This window comes from Spermophilus citellus (genome assembly GCF_964194105.1).
Source record: "Spermophilus citellus genome assembly, chromosome: 15".
NCBI classification, from domain to species: domain Eukaryota; kingdom Metazoa; phylum Chordata; class Mammalia; order Rodentia; family Sciuridae; genus Spermophilus; species Spermophilus citellus.
The window spans coordinates 33,958,115-33,979,430 of record NC_138195.1 but is presented as its reverse complement, the minus strand read 5'-3'; the positions used below and the strand labels follow the sequence as shown (position 1 = coordinate 33,979,430).

Here is a 21,316-nt window from a genome sequence, read left to right as displayed (position 1 = left end):
AAATCATCTAGCTGAAACACCCAATACTACTTGAGGGCAGAATTGATAATGTAGGGAAATGGTCTCTTGGGACTTTTCAGAAGAAACCTAATCATTTAAGAGTAATGTTTCATATATTATAAAGATGAATCATCAATGTTTTTGTTTTTTCTCTATGAAGCAGAAATTGAGCAACTAAATTGAAATTGTAGACATGATGAGAATTAAGTCATTTCTGCTTTTTATTCATAATACAACCTTGAAAACATCCTTTATGATCATTATCATTCAAATTATTTCATGAACAAAATGAAATCCCAGATTTAGTAATTAGAGAATTATTTTCAGAAATATGTACATTGCTACAGATTTCATAGCAAGAAAAATCCACTAATTGGATTCTATGCATTTTTTTTGGCAGGTAACAAATCACAAGACAGTGGCATAGCAGAGATGGAAGAGCTTCCTGTACCACATAACATCAAAATAAGCAATATCACATGTGACTCATTCAAGATTTCATGGGAAATGGATTCAAAATCCAAAGACCGAATTACACACTATTTCATTGACCTCAACAAGAAAGAGAACAAGAACTCTAATAAATTTAAACATAAGGTAAAAATCTAACAAGTACTTATTTATCTTAAATGCTTTCTAAGTATGAGGACACTTTAAAAGAAGAATAATGTTCTATTAATGACATATGATATACTTAGCATTGGGAAGAATAAAAATTGTATGTGATTTAAAAACCCTGTACCTCTAATATATTTTGGAAGAAATTGAAGTGCTCTGCTTATTGTTAAATGAATGCAAATACCATATGACCTAAATATTATACTCTTTGATATTTATCCAAAAGAACTGAAATCAGTATACTATGATGATATGGACATTACATCATTTCAGTGTTTGTAGCAGCACAGTTCACACATTATGGAACCACCTAGGAGTCAGCCAACAGATGAATGGATAAAGAAAAAAATAATGTGTGTATACACATACACACTATGTGTGTGTGTATGTATGTCTTTACACACACACACACACATAGTGTGAATGTATATACACACATTATTTTACACACACACACACACACACACACACACACACACACACACAATGGAATTCTACTTAGTCCCAAAGAATGAATTGATGTCATATACTGGTAAAGGTTAGAACTGGAGAATATCATGCTAAGTGAAATAACTCAGAGGCAGAAAGTCAAGGGTGAAGTGTTTTTTCTCATATGTGGAAGCTAGACCAAAATAAGGGGGGAAAAATAAAAAGGTGACTGAGGGGTTTCCTTGAAAACAGAAGATAGGTCAGTGGAGTAAAGGAAGGAGTTTGAGGGAATGGGAAGAGGGATAGGAAAAGGGTGAAATTAATCTGACCAAACTTTCCTGTGTACATATATGAATATACAGAGAATTTCACCTTTGTGTAAAGTATTTTTAAATAGGTAAATTATTTTGTTAGCTAGGAATTTAAGTTTCTCTTCTCTCTGTTGTTTATAAGTGACTAAAGTTACACTTGAATGCCCTTCCCTCCCTCCCACCTTTCTTATTTCCTTCCTTTTTATCCCTTCCCTTCTTTTTTGTTCCTATTCTTCCTTTTTTCCTTTTTAGGATGTTCCAACAAAATTGGTGGCAAAAGCTGTTCCCTTGCCAATGACTGTCCGTGGACACTGGTTTCTGAGCCCAAGAACTGAATATACGGTAGCAGTGCAGACTGCCTCAAAACAAGTTGATGGTGATTATGTTGTATCTGAATGGAGTGAAATTATAGAATTCTGCACAGCAGGTAAGAAAACGAGATACAAATACAAGGAAAACAAAATGTTACTTGTTTCTAGAAAGTAATTATCAAAAAGTATTTCTTTTTTGTAACTATAAAGTGAATAGGTATTGCATAGGTTAGTTTTTCATTGTCAGTAGCATTGTATAACAGAATGAACAATATTGTATTGACTGGAGGGAACTGAAGTTCTCAGTTCTCAAACTTGAGTGATGTCACCAAATCACTTTTTTGCTGCATATATAGTTTGATATTATTTACAATGAAAGCTTTATAAATAAAAATCCATGCATTTTGATAATATACTCATCATATTTTGAGCTTCATTTTCTTCGTTTTATTCTTTGATTTTCACAGATATTGAAGGAAGGAAGACAGAAATATACTTCTCTAATACAGGGTAATAGAGGCAGGTCTCAATAACTGTGCCTAACAGAAATGTTGGATTTTTCACTTGAGTAGTGGAAGAGCTTAAGGAAAAGATAGCTTTAAACTAGTGTCCTGTTTGTGTGTCTTTTCTTTATTAAAAAGTAACTTAATAGCCATTTGGCATTAAGAAATCTGATGTAAGGAATCTGCTTTACTGGGGAGGTTTAATCTAAGACAAAAAGGCACAATCTCTTTTTCCATTGTGTCACACAGTTTGAGTATCCCTGATCTGAAAATCCAAAATCTGAAATCTGGAACATTTTTTAACACTGATGTTTTTGAATTTTTGAGCATTTTAGGCTTGGGAAGTGAGAATGCTCAATCAGTAAAGTATATACAAATATTCCAAATCCAGAAAACTCTGAAATTTGAAATACTCTGGTGTCAACCATTTTGGATAAGGGATATTCAACTTATAATGCCTGCAGTTTTCTCTATGACAAATGAAACAGTATCAGGTATTTGTCACTAAAAGGAGCTAAAATTTATTTGCTAAAATCCCATATGACATTAGAGAAAGGTTTGAAATAGTTTCTTTTTTAGTTTAAGGAAGATCCTTCCAGTTCAGAAATAGCACACATGCGCACACATGCAAACAAATGAACACACATGCACATGTATTCATTCTGTTCAACTATATAAGTGCATGTTGTTATTTCTATATGTATGAAGGAAAATTCTTTTTTTATTTTGTTTTCATTTAGAGTGGAATCTCCCTGTAGCTCATTATGTACATCGCATAATTCTCCTAAAAATTATAGAGAAACTGCCTGCTTTTAAGTGAAGCACAACAATTTCTATACATTATTTTGCCTTTTTATTTTTTGTAAGTAAAATCTAAGAGGAACTTAAGCTGTTCAGAGCTATAATTTGAGTTTATCCGTTTATTTGGGGACTGTTTCTTATAAACTTTATTTATAACTTGGTCTCTTATATTTTAAAAAAGTTATTGTGAATAATTGTCATTTAATCTTGACATTAATTCACATGTCATTTATTGAGCCCATACTGTGAGCTAGGCACTTTACAAGGTATTGGAAATACAATATGATACAATCATATAAAATAGAATACCACAGACTAATCTACTTCTAGTATGTAACAGAGATAAAACAATACTCACTATAATAATGTCATTATTGACTATTTAAAACAATATTTATCTCCTATGGATCATTAGTTCTTTGAAGGGAAAAATATATTTTTATCTTTTTAATCTGACTATTTAATTTTGCATAGTGCTTTGTATATAGTACATTTTAATATAAATAAATGCTGGTTGAGCTGGTACAGAGTAAGTAAACAAATTCTGCCATGAGCACTTTAAATAGGTTGGTCTGTTTAGAAACTCTAAGTACCCTTTATAGGCCAAAAGTTTCCTTAGTTTCTGCTGCAGGTGTTTGAAATAATTCTCAATTTTCAAAACAAAAAGTTTATTAAGAAGTATCAAATAATTTTAAGAGTTGTACTAGATTTTCAAGAGTCTTGTACTCAAAGACATCTATGAGCCAGAAATGGAGTCTCAAAGTTACTGGCTATATGAACACTGAGCAAAATCATTTAACTTTGATGAGCTTCAATTTTTACATCATTAAAACAGCCATATTTAATCTATCTTATGAACCTCAGAGGTTTAGAAAATAAATTAAGCATTATTTCTTCTCTCCAACTTTGCTGATTGCTTGCAGATTATAAATTTCTTTCATTCAGTTTATCAACTGATTGTAGAAAAGTTGCTATAGTGCTGATGGACATTAATTGGGTTATGAAGACTTATATTGAACATACGCTTGTTTCAGGATATTCAATTTCAAAGAGTAAAAAAGTACAAGGATATTCTAAGAAACAATATAAACCATAACAAGGGGATAGAGATGTAGCTCAGTGGTAGAACACTTGTTTAAAGAAAAATGTGCCACACAAGGACAGTGAATGTATGTTTGTTTTTTATAAATTGCAATTACTGTTTACTTAGTTGAATTCCCTAAAGATCATTATTAATAATCTCTAATTTATTAAGCATGTAGCTTATACTTTTGGTGCTATATTTTAAATAAAAAGACTTTTTTTTAAATTACAGACTATTCAAAAGTTCATCTAACACAACTGTTGGAGAAGGCTGAAGTGATTGCAGGACGTATGCTTAAATTTTCTGTTTTTTATCGTAACCAGCACAAAGAATATTTTGACTATGTTCGGTAAGAATAAAAAAATTGGTGTTTTTTAACTAAAAATGATTCAAGTTCTAGGCTCATGTTTCCCATTACTCTAGTTTTATAAAATTGGAATTCCAGATTTCTTTTTTAAATAGTTAATTATACTGACTTTTATTTCTCAGAAAAATTAAATGAAAAAAATCATATAATGGGGTGGGGATGTGGCTCAAGCGGTAGCGCGCTCGCCTGGCATGCGTGCGGCCCGGGTTCGATCCTCAGCACCACATACCAACAAAGATATTGTGTCCGCCAAGAACTAAAAAATAAATATTAAAAATTCTCCCTCTTTTAAAAAAAAATCATATAATGATTTTCCCCCCACATCACTTAGATTGCTTTCCAGGATCATATAACAATTCTGGTCTATTTGACTGGAATGTCTTAAATCTGGTATTTAGATTGATGAGTATTTATTATACATATTCCTGCAAATCCCACTAACTCAAATGTCCTCTTCTTCACACTACCAAATGTTCTTCCCTTTTTTGTGGATCTCTTTAAGACATTGAAATGAGAGGATAAGAAAAAAAGACTATGTCATGAATTATTATGATAATTCAGATGGGATTTTCAGACTTTCTCCAGAGTGGAAAGCTCTTAATCATTAGTGCAAATTAATTATTCATGAGAACAATCTCTTTTGTTTACTTTTGAATTGTAGTGATTTCAACTAGATTTTTAAAGATCCCCTATTTCAATCCCTTGAAGCAATTCTCAAGAAGTTAATAGAACTCTATCCCATAGGTAGTTTTAATACTTGCAACATTTTTATATTTGTAGAAGACAATTTCAAGAGCATAAACAGGCAGATATATGTCTTAAAGTGAGACTAAGGATTTCAAAATGACAAGTGCTATATTGGTTCTAAAACTTTTATACAGAAATCACTATAATTTTGTCATTTTTAAAAGCCCTGGTCTCGCTTTAGACTTCAAAGGATTCTTAAGTTGACAGGACTATATATGAAAAAATTTAGGAAGCTTTGGCATTCTTTCTGTTTTCTTTATATTTCTGTTTCTCTTAAATCAAGATCATGGTACTAGGTTTATATTCCTGGTATTATTGATGTCAATTTTAGATGGCCACTGGAGGTCAGTGTTTCTCTACAATTTTATTTGTCCTTCAGATGGGAACTGGCCTTCCATACTTGCTTCATCTGTTTTCAAAAATTCTCCCAAGAAGTAAAAGGGATAAATAGCATATGGAAAATGCATAAAGTTGATGTACACATGGCATGATATGATTCCAAATTGTAACATGAAAGATGTGTTTATTGCGAAGAAAATTTGCCTTTGGTGGATTTCCTGTAATGATAGTAGTAAAATCCATGTAAATTATATTTTTAAGCAGTACATATAAATAAGTATACTTTGTGAAGGAATTGATAGAATCTTTCAACATTGTTTCTTAATGATGGTTTATTAAAAAACCTTTATCTCAGCAGATCTTGGTATTCGTCTTATGCTATGAATTTTAGTTAGGACACATCTTCTTAGTTAGAGTCCATTTAAAATGTCATGATCTTATTCAGATCCTTAAATATGACAGAACCTTTCAGTTACCTGATAAACTTTCCAAATCATTATTTTTTGGGAAAAAAACCTAGATAAAGTCTGATTTAAACTATAAGGAATGAACTCATTTTGATCTCTTCTTGAAAAGAATTTCAAAGTGAATATTGTTTTCCCTTACTTTAAATGAAAAATAAGACTTTACAACTCTTACTGCTTTTCATTTTTGATAGCTTAATTGTCCTTAAATTCCTTACTGTATCTGAAATTTTATCTTCAAGAATTCAATAAGATCAGTAGGTATGTGTAGGAATTTTTATATTTTTGGTGTCAGATTTCATATAACCTTAAAGTTGAGGCTCTGTCATTAATAGTAGGTCTCATTCCCTAACTTGAATTCCTATTTATATATTTTCTGCTGTTCTTATTTCATATAGTTGCACTTGTGGCTCTTTACTAAGGGCATATGAATTTTATTAATGAAAATGAAACAAAGGTAACAAATTTTGATCAGGGGCAAAATGAAAAAGACACACATTTCCATATTCTTTTTACTAAGGACAACTACAAATTTTTGGCATTATATATAAAAGAAATATTAAATTTTGCAAAGTAAAAAGAAGAAGGTAGACCAACCAGGTATTCTGGAACTGGAGAAACAACACAGGGATGAGTTAACTATGTTTTCTTTACTTTTTTTTTTGTCACATGTAAAATCAAGTTTTTAATTCACTTTCACTTGTTAATTCTATGATGCTTTTTATGTAGATGTGTTTCTTTTTTATTTGTTCTAATTAGTTATACTTGACAGTAGAATGTATTTCACCACATCATGCGTAAATGGAGCATAATTTTTCATTCCTCTGGTTGTGTATGATGTAGAATTATACTGGTCATGTAATCATATATGTACATAGGATAATAATGTCCAATTCATTCTGCTACCCTTCCTTCCCCCATACCCACTCACCTCCCTTCACTCCTCTCTGTCTAATCCAGAGTACCTCTATCCACCCACCCCCTTACTGTGAATTAGCATCCGCATATCAGAAAACATTGGACTTTTGGTTCATTGGGAATGACTTGTTTTGCTGAGCATGATATTCTCTAGCTCCATCCACTAACAGGCAAATGGATAGCGCTACAGAATTTCATTCTTCTCTAAGGCTGAGTAATATTCCATTGTGAATATATACCACCTTTGTCTAATATGGGATAACTTTTATTTATGTGGATTTATTGATCTACATGTCTGTTTTGGTGCCAATACTATGCTCTTTTTGCTACTATGGCTCTGTAGTATAATTTAAGTCTGGAATGTATACCCCATTTTCTTTATCCCTTCATCAATTGAAGGGCACCTAGGTTGGTTCACAGTTTAGCTATTGTGAATTGAGCTGCTATAAACATTGATGTGGCTGTGTCACTGTAGTATGCTGATCTTAAGTCCTTTGGGTATAAACAGAGCTGGGGGTGGAGGCTGGGATGTGGCTCAGTGGTAGAGGGCTCACCTTGCACATGCGAGACCCTGGGTTCCATCCTCAGCACCACATAAAAATAAATAAGTGAAATAAAGATATTGTGTTCAACTACAACTAAAAAAGAAATATTTAAAAAAAAAACAGCAGGGTGGATAACTGGGTCAAATGGTGGTTCCATTTCAAGTTTTCTGAGAAATCTTCATACTGCTTTATACAGTGGTTATACCAATTTGCAGTCCCAACCAGAAATGTGTGAGTGTACCTTTTTTCCTACATCCTTGCCAGCATTTATTGTTGCTTGTATACATGGCAGTTGCCATTCTGACTGGAGTGAAATGAAATCTCAGTTTAGTTTTGATTTGCATTTCTTTAACTACTAGAAATGTTGAACATTTTTTCATATATTTGTTGATTGATTGTATTTCTTCTTCTGGGAAGTATCTTTTTAGTTCCTTAGCCAATTTATTGATTGGGTTATTTGTTTTTTTGGTGTTAAGTTTTTTGAAATCTTTACATATCCTGAAGATTAGTGCTATATCTGAGGTACATGTGGTAAAGTTTTTTCTCCCATTCTTTAGTTCCTCTCTTCATATTCTTGATTGTTTCCTTTGCTGTGAGGAAGCTTTTTAATTTGAATCCATCCCATTTATTGATTCTTGATTTTACTTCTTGTGCTTCGGGAATCTTGTTAAGGAAGTCAGTTCCCAGGACGACATGGTAAAGATTTGGGCCCACTTTTTCTTCTATTAGGTACAAGGTTCTCTGTTGTAGTGCCTAGGTCTGTGATCTACTTAGAGTTGAGTTTTGTGCAGGGTGAGAGATAGGGATCTAATTTCATTTTGCTGGATTTCCAGTTTTCCCAGAACCATTTGTTGAAGAAGCTATCTTTTCTCAATGTATGTTTTTGGCTCCTTTGTCTAATATGAGATAACTGTATTTATGTGGATTTGTCTCTATTTCTTCTATTCTGTACCATTCGTCTACATGTCTGTTTTGGTGCTAATACCATGCCATTTTTGCTACTATGGCTTTATACTTTAATTTAAGTCTGGCATCATGATGCCTACTGCTTCATTTTTCTTGCTAAGAATTGCTTTGGCTATCCTGGGTCTCTTATTTTTCCAAATGAATTTCATGATTGCTTTTTCTATTTCTATTTCTATGAAGAATGTCTTTGGGATTTTAATAGGAATTGCATTAAATCTGTATAGCATTCTTGGTGGTATGACCATTTTCACAATGTTAATTCTGCCTATCCAAGACCGTGGAGATCTTTCTGTCTTTTCTTCAGTTTTTTTTTTAAGTATCTTTCACCTCTTTTGTTAGATTAATTCCCAATTATTTTATCTTTTAGGCTATTATGAATGGGGTAGATTTTCTAATTTGTATTTTAGTGGATTTATCACTTATGTATAGGAATGCATTTTATTTATGGGTGTTAATTTTTTTTTTTTTGGTTCTGAGGGTTGAACTCATGGGCACTTGACCACTGAGCCACATCTTCAGCTCTAGTTTGTATTTTATTTAGAGACATGGTCTCACTGAGTTGCTTACTTTTGCTTACCTCACTTTTGCTGAGGCTGGCTTTGAACTCTTGATCCTCCTGCCTCAGCCTCCCAAGCTGCCAAAATTACAAGTGTGCTCCATCATGCCCAGATATGGGTGTTAATTTTATATCCTGCTCCTTTGCTGAATTAATTCATTAGTTTTAGAAGTTTTCTGGTGAAAATTTTTGAGTCTTCTAAATATAGAATCATGTTGTGGGCAAAGAGTGATAGTTTTGAGTTCTTCTTTTTCTGTTTGTATCTCTTTAATTTCTTTCTTCTCATTGCTCTGGCTAGAGTTTCAAGGATGATGATGAAAAAAGTGGTGAAAGAGGGCATCCTTGTCTTGTTCTAGTTCTTAGAGGGAATGCTTTCAATTTTTCGCCATTTAGAATGATGTTGGCCTTGGGTTTAGCATATGTGACTTTTACAATAGATTTTCTCGTGTTTAGATCATGAAGCACTGCTACATTTCATCAAATGGTTTTTCTCTATCTGTTGAGATGATCATATGGCTCTTGTTTTTAAGTCTATTGATGTTATGAATTATGTTTATTGATTTCCATGTGTTGAACAAACCTTGCATCTTTGGGATGAACCCCACTTGATCATGATGGCACTGTCTTTTTGATATGTTTTTGTATTCTATTTGCCAGAACATTATGGACATGTGAAACTATAGCAGATCTAGTATTCATGTCTTTAGTATCAAGGAAAGAAAGAAAATGGGACTAAAAAGTATGCATTGATGTATCTGGAATATCCCTCAAATTTAGCAAACAACCTAAACCTACAGATTCAAACTGAGAAAACCTCAATTTAGATAAATCCAAACAAACCCATGCCAATACATATCAGAATCACCTGAAACTGAAGAAAAAGAAAAAAAAATCTTCAAAGTGGTAAGAGGGGGGGAAAAAAGCACCTTATCTGTAGGGAAAAGAATAGTTGGACTGATACCATTACCAGAAACCATTAAAGCCAGAAGTGGCACAGTATTTTCAAGTAACCAAGAATCCTATTTGAAAAAATTCTATAAGAATAATGGGGAATAAAGACATACTTAGATGAAGAAAAACTAAGAGAATTTGTTGCCAGCATACCTAACCTAAAGAATGGTAAGAGGGAGTTGCTAAGACAGGAACAAAATAATTAAAGAAGAAATCTTAGAACATCAGAAGAAAGAAAGAACAACAGAGTGAAACATAGGCTCCATGCTGTCACAATGCATGTATTTCTTATGCCTCCTTATTTTCCTATCCACGAGTCTTGGTCTTTTCTTGAATCTTCATTTTTTAATAAGTTCCCTAGGTAGTTTTCAGGTGATGGAATTTAAGACCATTCCTATTCTAAAGTCATTGGCAGATCCTGAGCATACCTCACTGGCTCACAAACTCTTTAAGAAGCATGGTGATTAGGGAAATCTTTCTTTGCTTCATTGGTAGCTTGAACTTTTCATTTCAAGTCATACTGGTAGGAACAGCAAGAAAAAGACATGCTCCAAGAATTCTGGGGGAAATTTAACAAAACCACCACTCACAAAGGTGGTTGCAGGGTTAAGCAACTAATAAGGCATAATAAAGCAACCAGAAACAATCAGAAGTTAAGACCATTCTTGGAAACAGAATGAGTAGGGAGTCAGTCCAGCAAGAGTAGTAGTGGACAGAGAGATGTAGTTCTAGAAGAACCCTACCAAGCCAGAACCACAAGGCCCCGAAACATGAAGTAAGAGAGACATCGAAGGATTTACCTCCTTACACACCAGATCTTCTTGTATTTCCCATTGGTATAACTGAAATGGAGAGACCAAAGGACAAAGAATTGGATGATGGAGTCTTCAGGCCACAGTGGTAGGTAAGAGAGGTGAAGAATACATCTGGGAATGAGGTAAAATAACCATGAGTGTTGAAAGCAAAATTCAAGGAAGATAAACTTGATTTGTAAACTGTGCATGGTTAAAAAAAAAAGCCAAACAAAATACTTTTATGCCAATATACATGGACAGGACTCATTTGTTACTTTTTTATTTAGTTGATTTTTAAATTATGCAACTAATACAATTATATAGGCTCTTTAGACAGAAGTATGGAGATTAAATGTGAAAGTCTGTCTTTAGCTTCGTTCTCCCAACTCTTTTCCCCTTAGGTAATCACTTGAACAATGTGTTGGGAATACTCCCAGGGCTTTTGCTATACACTGACATGTGTAAATGGTTAGGGTTCTCATTCTACATAAGTGGACTTATAAATATGGTTTTAGAACTTGCTTCAAAAATGCATATCTTGCCAGGCATGGTAAATTAGCCTGCAATCCCAGCAACTCACAAGGTTAAGGGAGGGAGATTGCAAGTTCAAAGCCAGCCTCAGCAATTAAGCAAGGCCCTAAGCAACTCAATGAGACCCTGTCTCTAATAGATAGATAGATAGATAGATAGATAGATAGATAGATAGATAGGCAGGCAGGGGATGTGGTCCAGTGGTTAAACACCCTTGGGTTCTATCTCATCTGATTCAAATGTATGATATGTCAAGATCATTGTATTGTCATGTGTAACTAAGTAAAACAAATAAAAAAAATAAAGGAGATAATTGAGATGATTAATATATACACAGTACTGAATCTTATCTATAAATAGAATATATATCTTACAAAAAAGCAGATCTTAACTATTTTAATTCTACCTTGTATTCCATAGTATGGAGGTACCATCAATTGATTTTTTTTCTTGCTGTTACAAACTATAATAAACATCCTTTATTCTTTTTGAAATTCTTTATTGATACTTATTTGTTCATCTTTATGAGGATACATTATGGGAATTAGTTGCATGTGCACAATGTGTAATACTCAAACCAGGGTAATAAGCATTTCCATCTCTTTAACATTAATCATTTCATGTGTTGGGAATTTCATACTTTCCTAGTCATTTGGAAATATAGATTGTTTAAATCAATAGTTACACTACTGTGTCATAGAAAAATAACAACAACAACAACTAATTCCTCCTTTCTGTGTTTTGATTTCTCTTGTTGAACTTCTTTGCATTCTTCCTCTCTTCTGCCTTCCTAGTTTCTAATGACCACTATTCCATTACATTCTTTGACAAGATCAAGTTTTAATTTCTCCAAATGAGTGAGAACACATGTTTGTTTTCTTGTGTCATACTTCACATAAGACCTCCAGTTTCATCCATGTTGCTACTAATGGTAAAATTTCATTCTTTTTATGGCTGAATAATATTCTGTTATGTGTATATACAATACTTTCTTTATTCATGCATCCACTGATGAGTATCTAGATTGATACTATATTTTAGGTATTTGTGAATAATGCTGCAATAAGCATGGGAATGATACAGATATAGTCTCCGTATCCTTGGCAAAGGCTCTAAAAATATGTTGGGAAAAAGACAGACTTTTAAACAAATTGTGCTGAAAAAACTAGATATCCATATGTAGAAGAAAGAAACTAGATCCCTAACCCTCACCTTGCACAAAAGTCAACTCAGAATGGATCAAAATGGTAGGAATAAGACTGTAAACTTTGCAACCGCTGGGAAAAAAATGTAGAGTCAACACTCCAACATATAGATATAGACAATGACTTCCTTAGTAGGACTTCTAAAGCTCAGGAAGTATATGAGAAATTAACAAATGGAATGCCATCAAATTAAAATGCTTATGCACAGCAAAGGAAATGATTAAGAGCATGAAAAGAGAGCCTATAGAATGGGAGAAACTGCTAGCTACTCTTCTGACACAGGATTAATATCAAGAATATATAAAGAACTCAAAAAACAATATAATCTATAAATAGCCAAATGAACTAAATGAACACTTCTCAAAAGAAGAAATACAAAAGGCCAGAAAATATATGAGAAAATGTTTGACATCTTTTGCAGTTAAGAAAATGCAAATCAAAGTGATACTGATTTCATCCCACTCTAGTTACAATGATGATCATCAAGACTACAAATAATAATGAATGCTAGTGAGGATAGGAACAGTGAAAGGAGCATTCAGATGCTGTTGGTGAGACTTAAGTTAGTACAACCACTGCAGAAATCAGTATGGAGGTATCTCAAAAGATCAGGAATGAAACTACCATGTGACCCAGGTATACCACTCCTTGGTATTATCCTAAAGAATTAAAAATCAGCATACTATAGTGATATATACATACCTATGGTTATAATAGCATAATTCACCAAAAAAAAAATTGTGGAACAGCCTAGGTGTCTGTCAACAGATGAATGGATAAAGAAAATGTGATTTATATACACAATGGAGCTTTATTCCACCATGAAGAAGAAAATTTCATTTATAGGAAAATGAATAGAACTTGAGAACATTATGTTAAGTGAAATAAACTAAAGTTAGTTAAGGTTCATATGTTTTCTCTCATTTGTGGAAACTATAGAGAAAAAAAAAAGGTAAAAATGTGTGTATGAAAGGGAATCATCTGAAAACAGAAAGGAAACCAGTAAAATGGAAGAAGACAACTGCGGGGAGAAAGGGAGAAAGTGAGGTGGTACTGAGAAATTAAATTGCCCAAATTATGTTGTGTGCATATATGAATAGGTAACAATGAATATGTGTGATTTTAATCCACCAATATAAAATATTTTTAAGATATACATGGGCCGAGTATGGTGTAGTTCATGCCTGTAATCCCAGTGACTTGACTCAGGAGGCTAAGGCAGGCAGATCATAAATTCTCTACCTGCCTGGGCAATTTAGTAAGACACTTTCTCAAAATAAAAAGGGCTAGGGATATAGCTCAGTGATAAAGCACCCCTGCGTTCAATCCCCAGTTCCAAAAGTACATACATACATACATAAGTACATACATACATACGTACGTACGTACGTACATACATACATACATACATGGGAGTGTTAAGTATTTTTTGATAGAATGATTTCATCTTCTTTGGCTGTGTACCGAGTATTGGAATTGCTGGATCATATACCAGTTCTGAGTTTTTTTGAGGAATCTGCATACTGTTTTTAGCAATGACTACTAGTTTACATTCCCCACCAACAGTATATAAGCTTTCTCCTTTCTCTGCACCCTTGTCTGCATTTGTTAGTTTTTGTCTTTTTGACAATAGCCCTTCTTAGTAGGGTGAGATACCACATTGTGGTTTTGATTTGTGTTTACCTGATAATTGGATTGAATGTTTTTTAATATATTCATTGACCATTTGTATGTCTTCTTTTGAGAAGTATCTGTTTAGCTCTTTTGCCATTTTAATTGGATTATTTGGGGGGAGTTTTGGAGGGTTTTTTTGTTCCTTATATATCCTGGATATTAATCCCCTATCATACGAATTGTTCACAGATACTCTCCCATTGTGTAGGTTTTCTCAGTTCTGTTGATATTGTCCTTTGCTGTGCAGAAACTTCTTAAACTTAACATAATCCCATCTACTTTCACTTTTGTTGCCTGTGCTTTTGTGGTTCCTATCTGAAAAACCATTGCCTATACAATGTTTTGAAGTGTTTCCCCTATGTTTTCTTATTTCATAGTTTCAGGTTTTACATTTAGGTCTTTGATTCATTTAGAGTTAATTTTGGGGTACAGTGTGAGGAAGGGATCTAGTTTCACTCGTTAGCATGTATATATACAATTTTGTCAGCACCATTTATTGCAAGGCAGTCTTTTCTTTATTATATGTTCTTGGTGCCTTTGTCAAAAGTCAGTTGGCTTTATGAACATGGATTAATTTTTGGGTTCTCTAATGCTGTTCTATTGGTTTATGAATCTTTCTTATGCCAGGATCATTGTTTTTCTACTCTAATATAATAGTATTGTTTTAAAATAAGGTATTGGTGGACTGGGGATATAGCACACAAAGCCCTGGTTCAATCCCCAGCACCACAAATAATAATAATAATAATAATAATAAAAATGTTAATAAATAATAATAATAATATATTGGTGTTTCTCCCTCCAGATTGCTTTGAGTCTTTTGTAGTTCCCTGTGAATTTGAGGATTTTTTCCTTCTATTTCTGTGAATAGGCTTTGGTATTTTGACGGAAATTACATTGAAACTACAGATTCCTTTATGACGGTATTAAGATCATTTTGACAATATTATTCTAATCCATGAACACTGTATAATTTTTCCATTTTTTGTCTTCTATAATTTCATTCACAAGGTTTTATAATTTTCATTATAGAGATCATTTACTACATTAAATTTCTAAATTTTTGTAGCTGTTGTGAATATGACTGCTTTCTTAATTTCTTTTTCAGCATTTTCATTATTGGTATAAAAATGTTCATGTTCTATGTTAATTTTTTGTCCTGCAACTTTATTGATTCCATTCAAATGTGCTAACAGCTTTTTGATGAAGTATTTAGGTTTTTCTGTGTATAAAATCATGTCATCTACAAACATGTATAATTTAATATCTTCTTTTCTAATTTGGATGCCCTTTACTTCTCTTGCCTAATTACTCTTCCTAAGATTTCCGCTACTATATTATAGAGGTGGTAAAAGTGGACACCTTGACTTGTTCCTAATCTCTGAAGAAACACTTTCAGCTTTACCCATTCAGTGATATTGACTGTGGGTTTTTCATATATGCCCTTTAGTATTTTGAGGTATGTTCCTTCTTTGCCTTACTTGAGAGTTTTTACTATGAAGAGATGTTGAGTCTTCTCAAATGTTTTCTTCATGTTTTCAAATGATCATGTTTTTTTTTCCCTTCATTCTGTTGTGTTTTATTTCGTGTTAATTTGCATGTGTTTAACCATCCTTGCATCCCTGGGATGAATTGCACTTAATCCTGGTATTTGATCTGCTTAATGTACTATTGAATTCAGTTTGCTAGTATTTTATTGAGAATTTTTGTATGTATGTTCATCAGGGATATGACTCTAGTTTTCTTTTGTATTTTATATTTTGATATCAGGATAATGCTGGCCTTGTAAAGAGTTTGGCAAAGTTCCTATGTTTTGAATAGTTTAAGAAGAATTGGAATTAGTTCTTCTTCAGCATTAAAACCATCAGGCCCTGGCCATTTTTTAGATGGGAGTTTTGATTACTGCTTCTATCTCATTAGTGATCTTTTTAGATTCTGTTTCTTTTTAACTCAATATTAGTAGATTGTATGTGTTGATGTATTTATTCTTTGCTTCTAGGCTTCCCAGAGGTTTGTTTACATATAATTGTTCTTAGTATTTCTGTAGTATCACTTGTAATGTCTCCTTTTCCATCTCTGGTTTTAGTTATTTGGGTCTTCTTTTTTTTCTTAGTGTAGTCAAAGGTTTGTCAATTTTGTTTATACTTTTTTTAAAAAAATCTACTTCATTGATCTTTTGGGATTTTTGTTTTTATTTTTTCTTCTGCTCTGATATTATTTATTTCTACTAATTTGGGTTTCATTTGTTCTTTTTTTTATTGGTTGTTCACAACATTATAAAGCTCTTGACATATCATATTTCATACATTAGAATCAAGTGGGTTATGAACTCCCATTTTTACCCCAAATACAGATTGCAGAATCACATCGGTTACACATCACATTTTTACATACTGCCATATTAGTGACTGTTGTATTCTGCTACCTTTCCTATCGTTTGTTCTTTTTTAAGTTCTTGAGGTGAACTGTTAGGTTATTAGAGATCTGTTTTTTTGTTTTTGTGGGGTTTTTTTTTTTGATGTATACATTTATTTCTGTAAGCTTTCCTTTACTGTTTTTGCTATATCCCACATATTTTGATATATTATTTTAAATTTTTTGTCTTTTAATTTCTATTTTCTTTTTCTACCTCTTGATCATATAGACACACATTATTCAATTTCCATGTATTTGCATACTTTCCATTACTATTGTTGATTTATAGTTTTCTTGTCTGAGAAGATACATGATATGAATTCAGATTCTTAAAATTTATTGAGACTTGATTTGTGGCCTTATATATGATTTATCCTGGAAAATATTCCATGTACTGATAAGAATGTGTATTCTGCTGCACTTGGATGAAATTTCTGTAACTGTTAGGTTGATTGGTTCTGTACTATGGTTCATTTCAAATGTTTGGTTTTTGGCTTCCTGTCATATCTGTCTATTGTAGAAAGTAGGGTATTGAAGTCCCCATCTATTACTGTATTAGAATCTGTCTTTCCCTTTGGATCTAATATTTGCTTTATATATTTGAGTCATCCCATATGGGGTACATGTATTTTTACAATTTTCTTCTTACCAAAGTGATTGTTTTTTCATTATATAATGACCTCCTTTGATATTTTTTAATTTAAAGTCTTTATATGAGAATAGCTATTCTTGTTTGCTTTTGGTTTCCTTTTTTTTGTCAAGGAAATTTATTGTGTCAAATATCTCCAAGTTTGTAGTAGATCATCCTTAGTTTGGTTCAAGGATAGAAAAAGATGCATTCTCTTGGTCCAATAGTAGTATAAGCAATCAGGCCTTTGGCCATAAAAGACTTATACCTGCATCATTGATACGTATAAATCAATAAGTTTACCACTATTATACTAAAATTACCATTTCTTTTTTTCTTCCAGAGAACACCATGGGAATGCTATGCAGCCCTCTGTCAAGGATAACAGTGGTAGCCATGGCTCTCCTATCAGTGGAAAATTAGAAGGCATCTTCTTCAGCTGCAGCACTGAATTCAATACTGGGAAGCCACCCCAGGATTCACCTTATGGAAGATACAGGTTTGAGATTGCAGCGGAAAAACTTTTTAACCCCAACACTAACCTATACTTTGGGGACTTCTACTGTATGTACACTGCTTATCATTATGTGATTCTTGTTATTGCCCCTGTGGGATCACCAGGAGATGAATTTTGTAAGCTGCGCCTTCCGCAACTCAATTCCAAGGATAATAAATTTTTGACCTGTACAGAAGAAGATGGGGTGCTGGTTTACCACCACGCCCAGGATGTCATTTTAGAAGTCATTTTTACTGACCCTGTGGATCTTTCTCTGGGCACCGTGGCAGAAATCACTGGTCATCAGCTCATGAGTTTGTCTACCGCAAATGCAAAGAAAGATCCCAGCTGCAAAACCTGTAATATCAGTGTTGGACGTTAATGCCCACTTTTCTTATTCTTACTCAGCCCCTTTTCTTCCCTTAGGACCATTCTCTGTTATCCAATTTTATCATCAGATGTTTTCCACTGAAGCATGCACATGCCGCTATCACCAAAAGTAAACTACCACTTCTCAAATTTCATTCAGAGCTGTTTTAGTGTTTCCTATTCCCCACCTTTCCCACTACTTTCAATGATGTTTTCCTTCTGACACTTTGCCTAGATGCTGCAATGTTTTTATTTTTACTTTATGCCAAACATAACAAAACAATTATAGACTGCTTTAGCAAAATACAAAATAATGGCTTATAAATGGTGTTTAAATGTGCATTCATTTAATCTACTGAACAAATATTGGGATAACTCCAAACAGCATGAAAGGGTGTAATTGCAGCATGAGTTAAATCTTGAAGCCTAGAATTGTCAGCACTTCCAACTTGTTGTTTGACAGTGTTATTTATGTTATTTATATTAGCTAACAGGAAACAACTACTGTGTTTCAACATAATAAATATAATAGAAAAATATTTTATTTGTATTGTTGTATAAAATATTTACAATCATATAGAATATATAGTTACATTTTAATAGCAATTGTATACATGTCACGAAACCATTTCCCTTATCAAAGATGTAATTTGTAAACCTCAAATAGTTGTGTATTTGTCCTGTTACAAGTAGATGACTTCAATTAAACAAATTTATGAAGGACATTATTCTCATTCATAAAAGTTATGAAATATACAGAGAAAATGAGCCTCTGAAATAGTTTGCTTCTGAAATCATCAATATTCTCATCCAAACTATATAACAATGTGAATTTCTTCATGCTTAAACATTACATAAAATAGAAATAATTGGTACATGAGAGAAAAATGTCAACCTTTTACTTGTTTTTATAAAAAAGCAATTTAGTACAAAATAACAAAACAATATACACTGATGTTGATGAAGCAAATAAAATATTCTGGCTTCTTTGCCAAGGTGTTATAACAATTTCCAAACCTTCTGTTTTTATATAGAATGAATCACTACAGTGCATGAGAAAATTTTTTCACATTACAAAGTATATACCTTGGAACATTAAGAAAAATGCATATTCCCAATGGAAAAATAGTTATATAACTTTTAGTTATTGTAAACAAAAGATTAGCAATAATACTATGATCACATTAGATTATATACTGCAGACACATCTATCCAAAATACCTATTTTAAAATTTTAATAATATAAACATCTGTGAGTTATAGACAAAAGATAATTCACAAAGTACATGCTATCAGAATGAACTTTGGTAACCAGAAATGTAAAATTTAAATAACATAAAATAATGTGCTATTTTTATATAGAAATAAAAAAATTAGCAGTGACACATTCTAGTATATTCTAGGATACTGAAAGCCTAACATACTCAAGGGACAAGGTAGTCAATGTTGTATCACTTAAAAGCTGATTAGAAATTTCAAATAAATTATTTTTTTGTACTAGCTGTCTTTCACAAAAAGCAGAATTTGTTTTCCTCATGGGAAAAACAAAACAAACATGCTTTTTTCCATACATCAATATAAACAATCTTTGGACACTAATAAATTTTCCCTATCAAATGTGGCCCAACTATACTATTTGGATTTGACAAAATATTGGATGCATTTTGAAATAATTATATAGACAGAGTTTTCTTCTTGGAATGGAGGAGGCTCAATTTTTCCCCCTCAGTTAGATGGTTACCTGTTGCATGTTTCCCCCATTTAAATCCCTTCTCATATATAATTACACTTATTATCCCATCTTAAAAATAGCTAATACTACAGCTAAAGTGCTTCCATTTTCAGTATGTCAAAACTACTTAGCAAGAGTGGTAGAGAGAAATACACTTGACCTTATCTTGGGTGAAAGTGATCATAGACATTTCCTGAACCTTAAATAGTTTTGGCCACATCTTGCTTGCTGATAAGGACCTCTAGTAATCTCAGTTTGGCTTTTATGTGCTTGTATTCATAGTACTCGTCTGCCATTGGTATCCTATCTTCTTTTTGTGGACTTCTGCAAAACAGAAAAGATGATCTATTTGTTTACAGTGAACCAAGTCATTACATAAACTTTTTTTAAGAGAATTTTTTCAATATTTATTTTTTAGTTTTCGGTGGACACAACATCTTTATCTTATTTGTATGTGGTGCTGAGGATCAAACCCAGTGCCTCGAGCATGCCAGGCGAGCACGCTACCACTTAAGCCACATCCCCAGCCCCCATTACATATACTTTTATAATTCATACATGAAAGTACAAGGTAGCAGCTTCCGCTTGGTTTTTGCATAGTCGTCTTTACCCATTCTTCAGCTTCACTTACTCTTCCATGTTTATAAATAATTCCCTTGGAGGATTTGAATGTCAGTTATTCTATCTAGTGCTTAGTTGTGTAACAATAGGGTAAGTGAAAATTCTGAGGAAAAACAAAGGCTAGTCCTTTCCTAGTTGTCCCCCCACTATTTGCCAAAGGCCGATGCCTATGCAGAATGTTCAGTCTTAAAAATTGTCAACCTGAAAACCCTAGAGAAATCTGATCACAAATAGTTCATAAATTTGTGGTGACAAGAAAATACACCCCCAATGGTTACAAACTTGAAACATCTCCAAGTTTTCTTATAACGCCCGTCTCTGCTAATGTGTAGTAGAATCACTAAGCTGTTCATTGAGTGTAGTAATTTATCTGTCCAAATTGAATTTGTTCTCTTCACACTAATTCTACTGGGATATGTAACAATGCATAAATTTTTATACATATGTAATATACTATTACTGAGAACTTTTATGATGCCATAAAACTTTTAGTCATCATTTGCATTGTTATTTTACTTTATGGATGGTTAGGCCTTCCCAATAAAATACTGTAGGAAAACAAAATTACAGTTCATATTTCTTAGACATTCAACTGTTTTGATTTTAATTGTAATAAATTACCACTTTTATATTTAGATGAAATGCTGTCACCACAAGGGGGCATGCAACTTCATAACCAAATATAGGTATATCGGAAGTGGGTTTAGGACTCAGAGATACAATAGAATGCTGTATGTAAAACACAAAAAATTAAACTTCCAGTATGTCAAAGGGCATGCGGTATAGCACTGTAAATCCACTAGGGCAGGACTACCAACACCTTGGGAATTTTCTGACTCTTCAAATTAGAATACTGGGTTCAAACAGGTAAAAATGTAAATTTATTCTAGGAATTCAAAGTTATGAAAAGAATGTATGAACATCTTAAAGTGAACCCACTT

At 32.8% G+C, this 21,316-nt stretch overlaps 2 protein-coding genes across 4 annotated transcripts in view; one reads left to right on the top strand and one right to left on the bottom strand.

Annotated features, from left to right (window-relative positions):
- PHYHIPL (phytanoyl-CoA 2-hydroxylase interacting protein like) overlaps window positions 1-18,447 on the top strand; it is a gene marked incomplete at its 5' end in the record, with an annotated part of 55,698 nt that extends 37,251 nt beyond the window's left edge. The window contains 4 exons of the mRNA XM_081267906.1: window positions 401-597; window positions 1,611-1,785; window positions 4,289-4,406; window positions 17,501-18,447. Of these exons, the coding sequence (XP_081124032.1) occupies window positions 401-597; window positions 1,611-1,785; window positions 4,289-4,406; window positions 17,501-18,035 (1,025 nt within the window). The 3' untranslated portion in view covers window positions 18,036-18,447. The remainder of the gene's footprint in view (window positions 1-400; window positions 598-1,610; window positions 1,786-4,288; window positions 4,407-17,500) is intronic.
- Window positions 18,448-18,599: 152 nt separating this feature from the next.
- The window catches only part of FAM13C (family with sequence similarity 13 member C), a 118,650-nt gene continuing 115,933 nt past the window's right edge, over window positions 18,600-21,316 (bottom strand). For all 3 annotated transcript variants that reach the window (XM_081267905.1, XM_081267903.1, XM_081267904.1), the window contains one exon: window positions 18,600-20,078. In XM_081267905.1, the coding sequence (XP_081124031.1) occupies window positions 19,955-20,078 (124 nt within the window). In that variant the 3' untranslated portion in view covers window positions 18,600-19,954. The remainder of the gene's footprint in view (window positions 20,079-21,316) is intronic.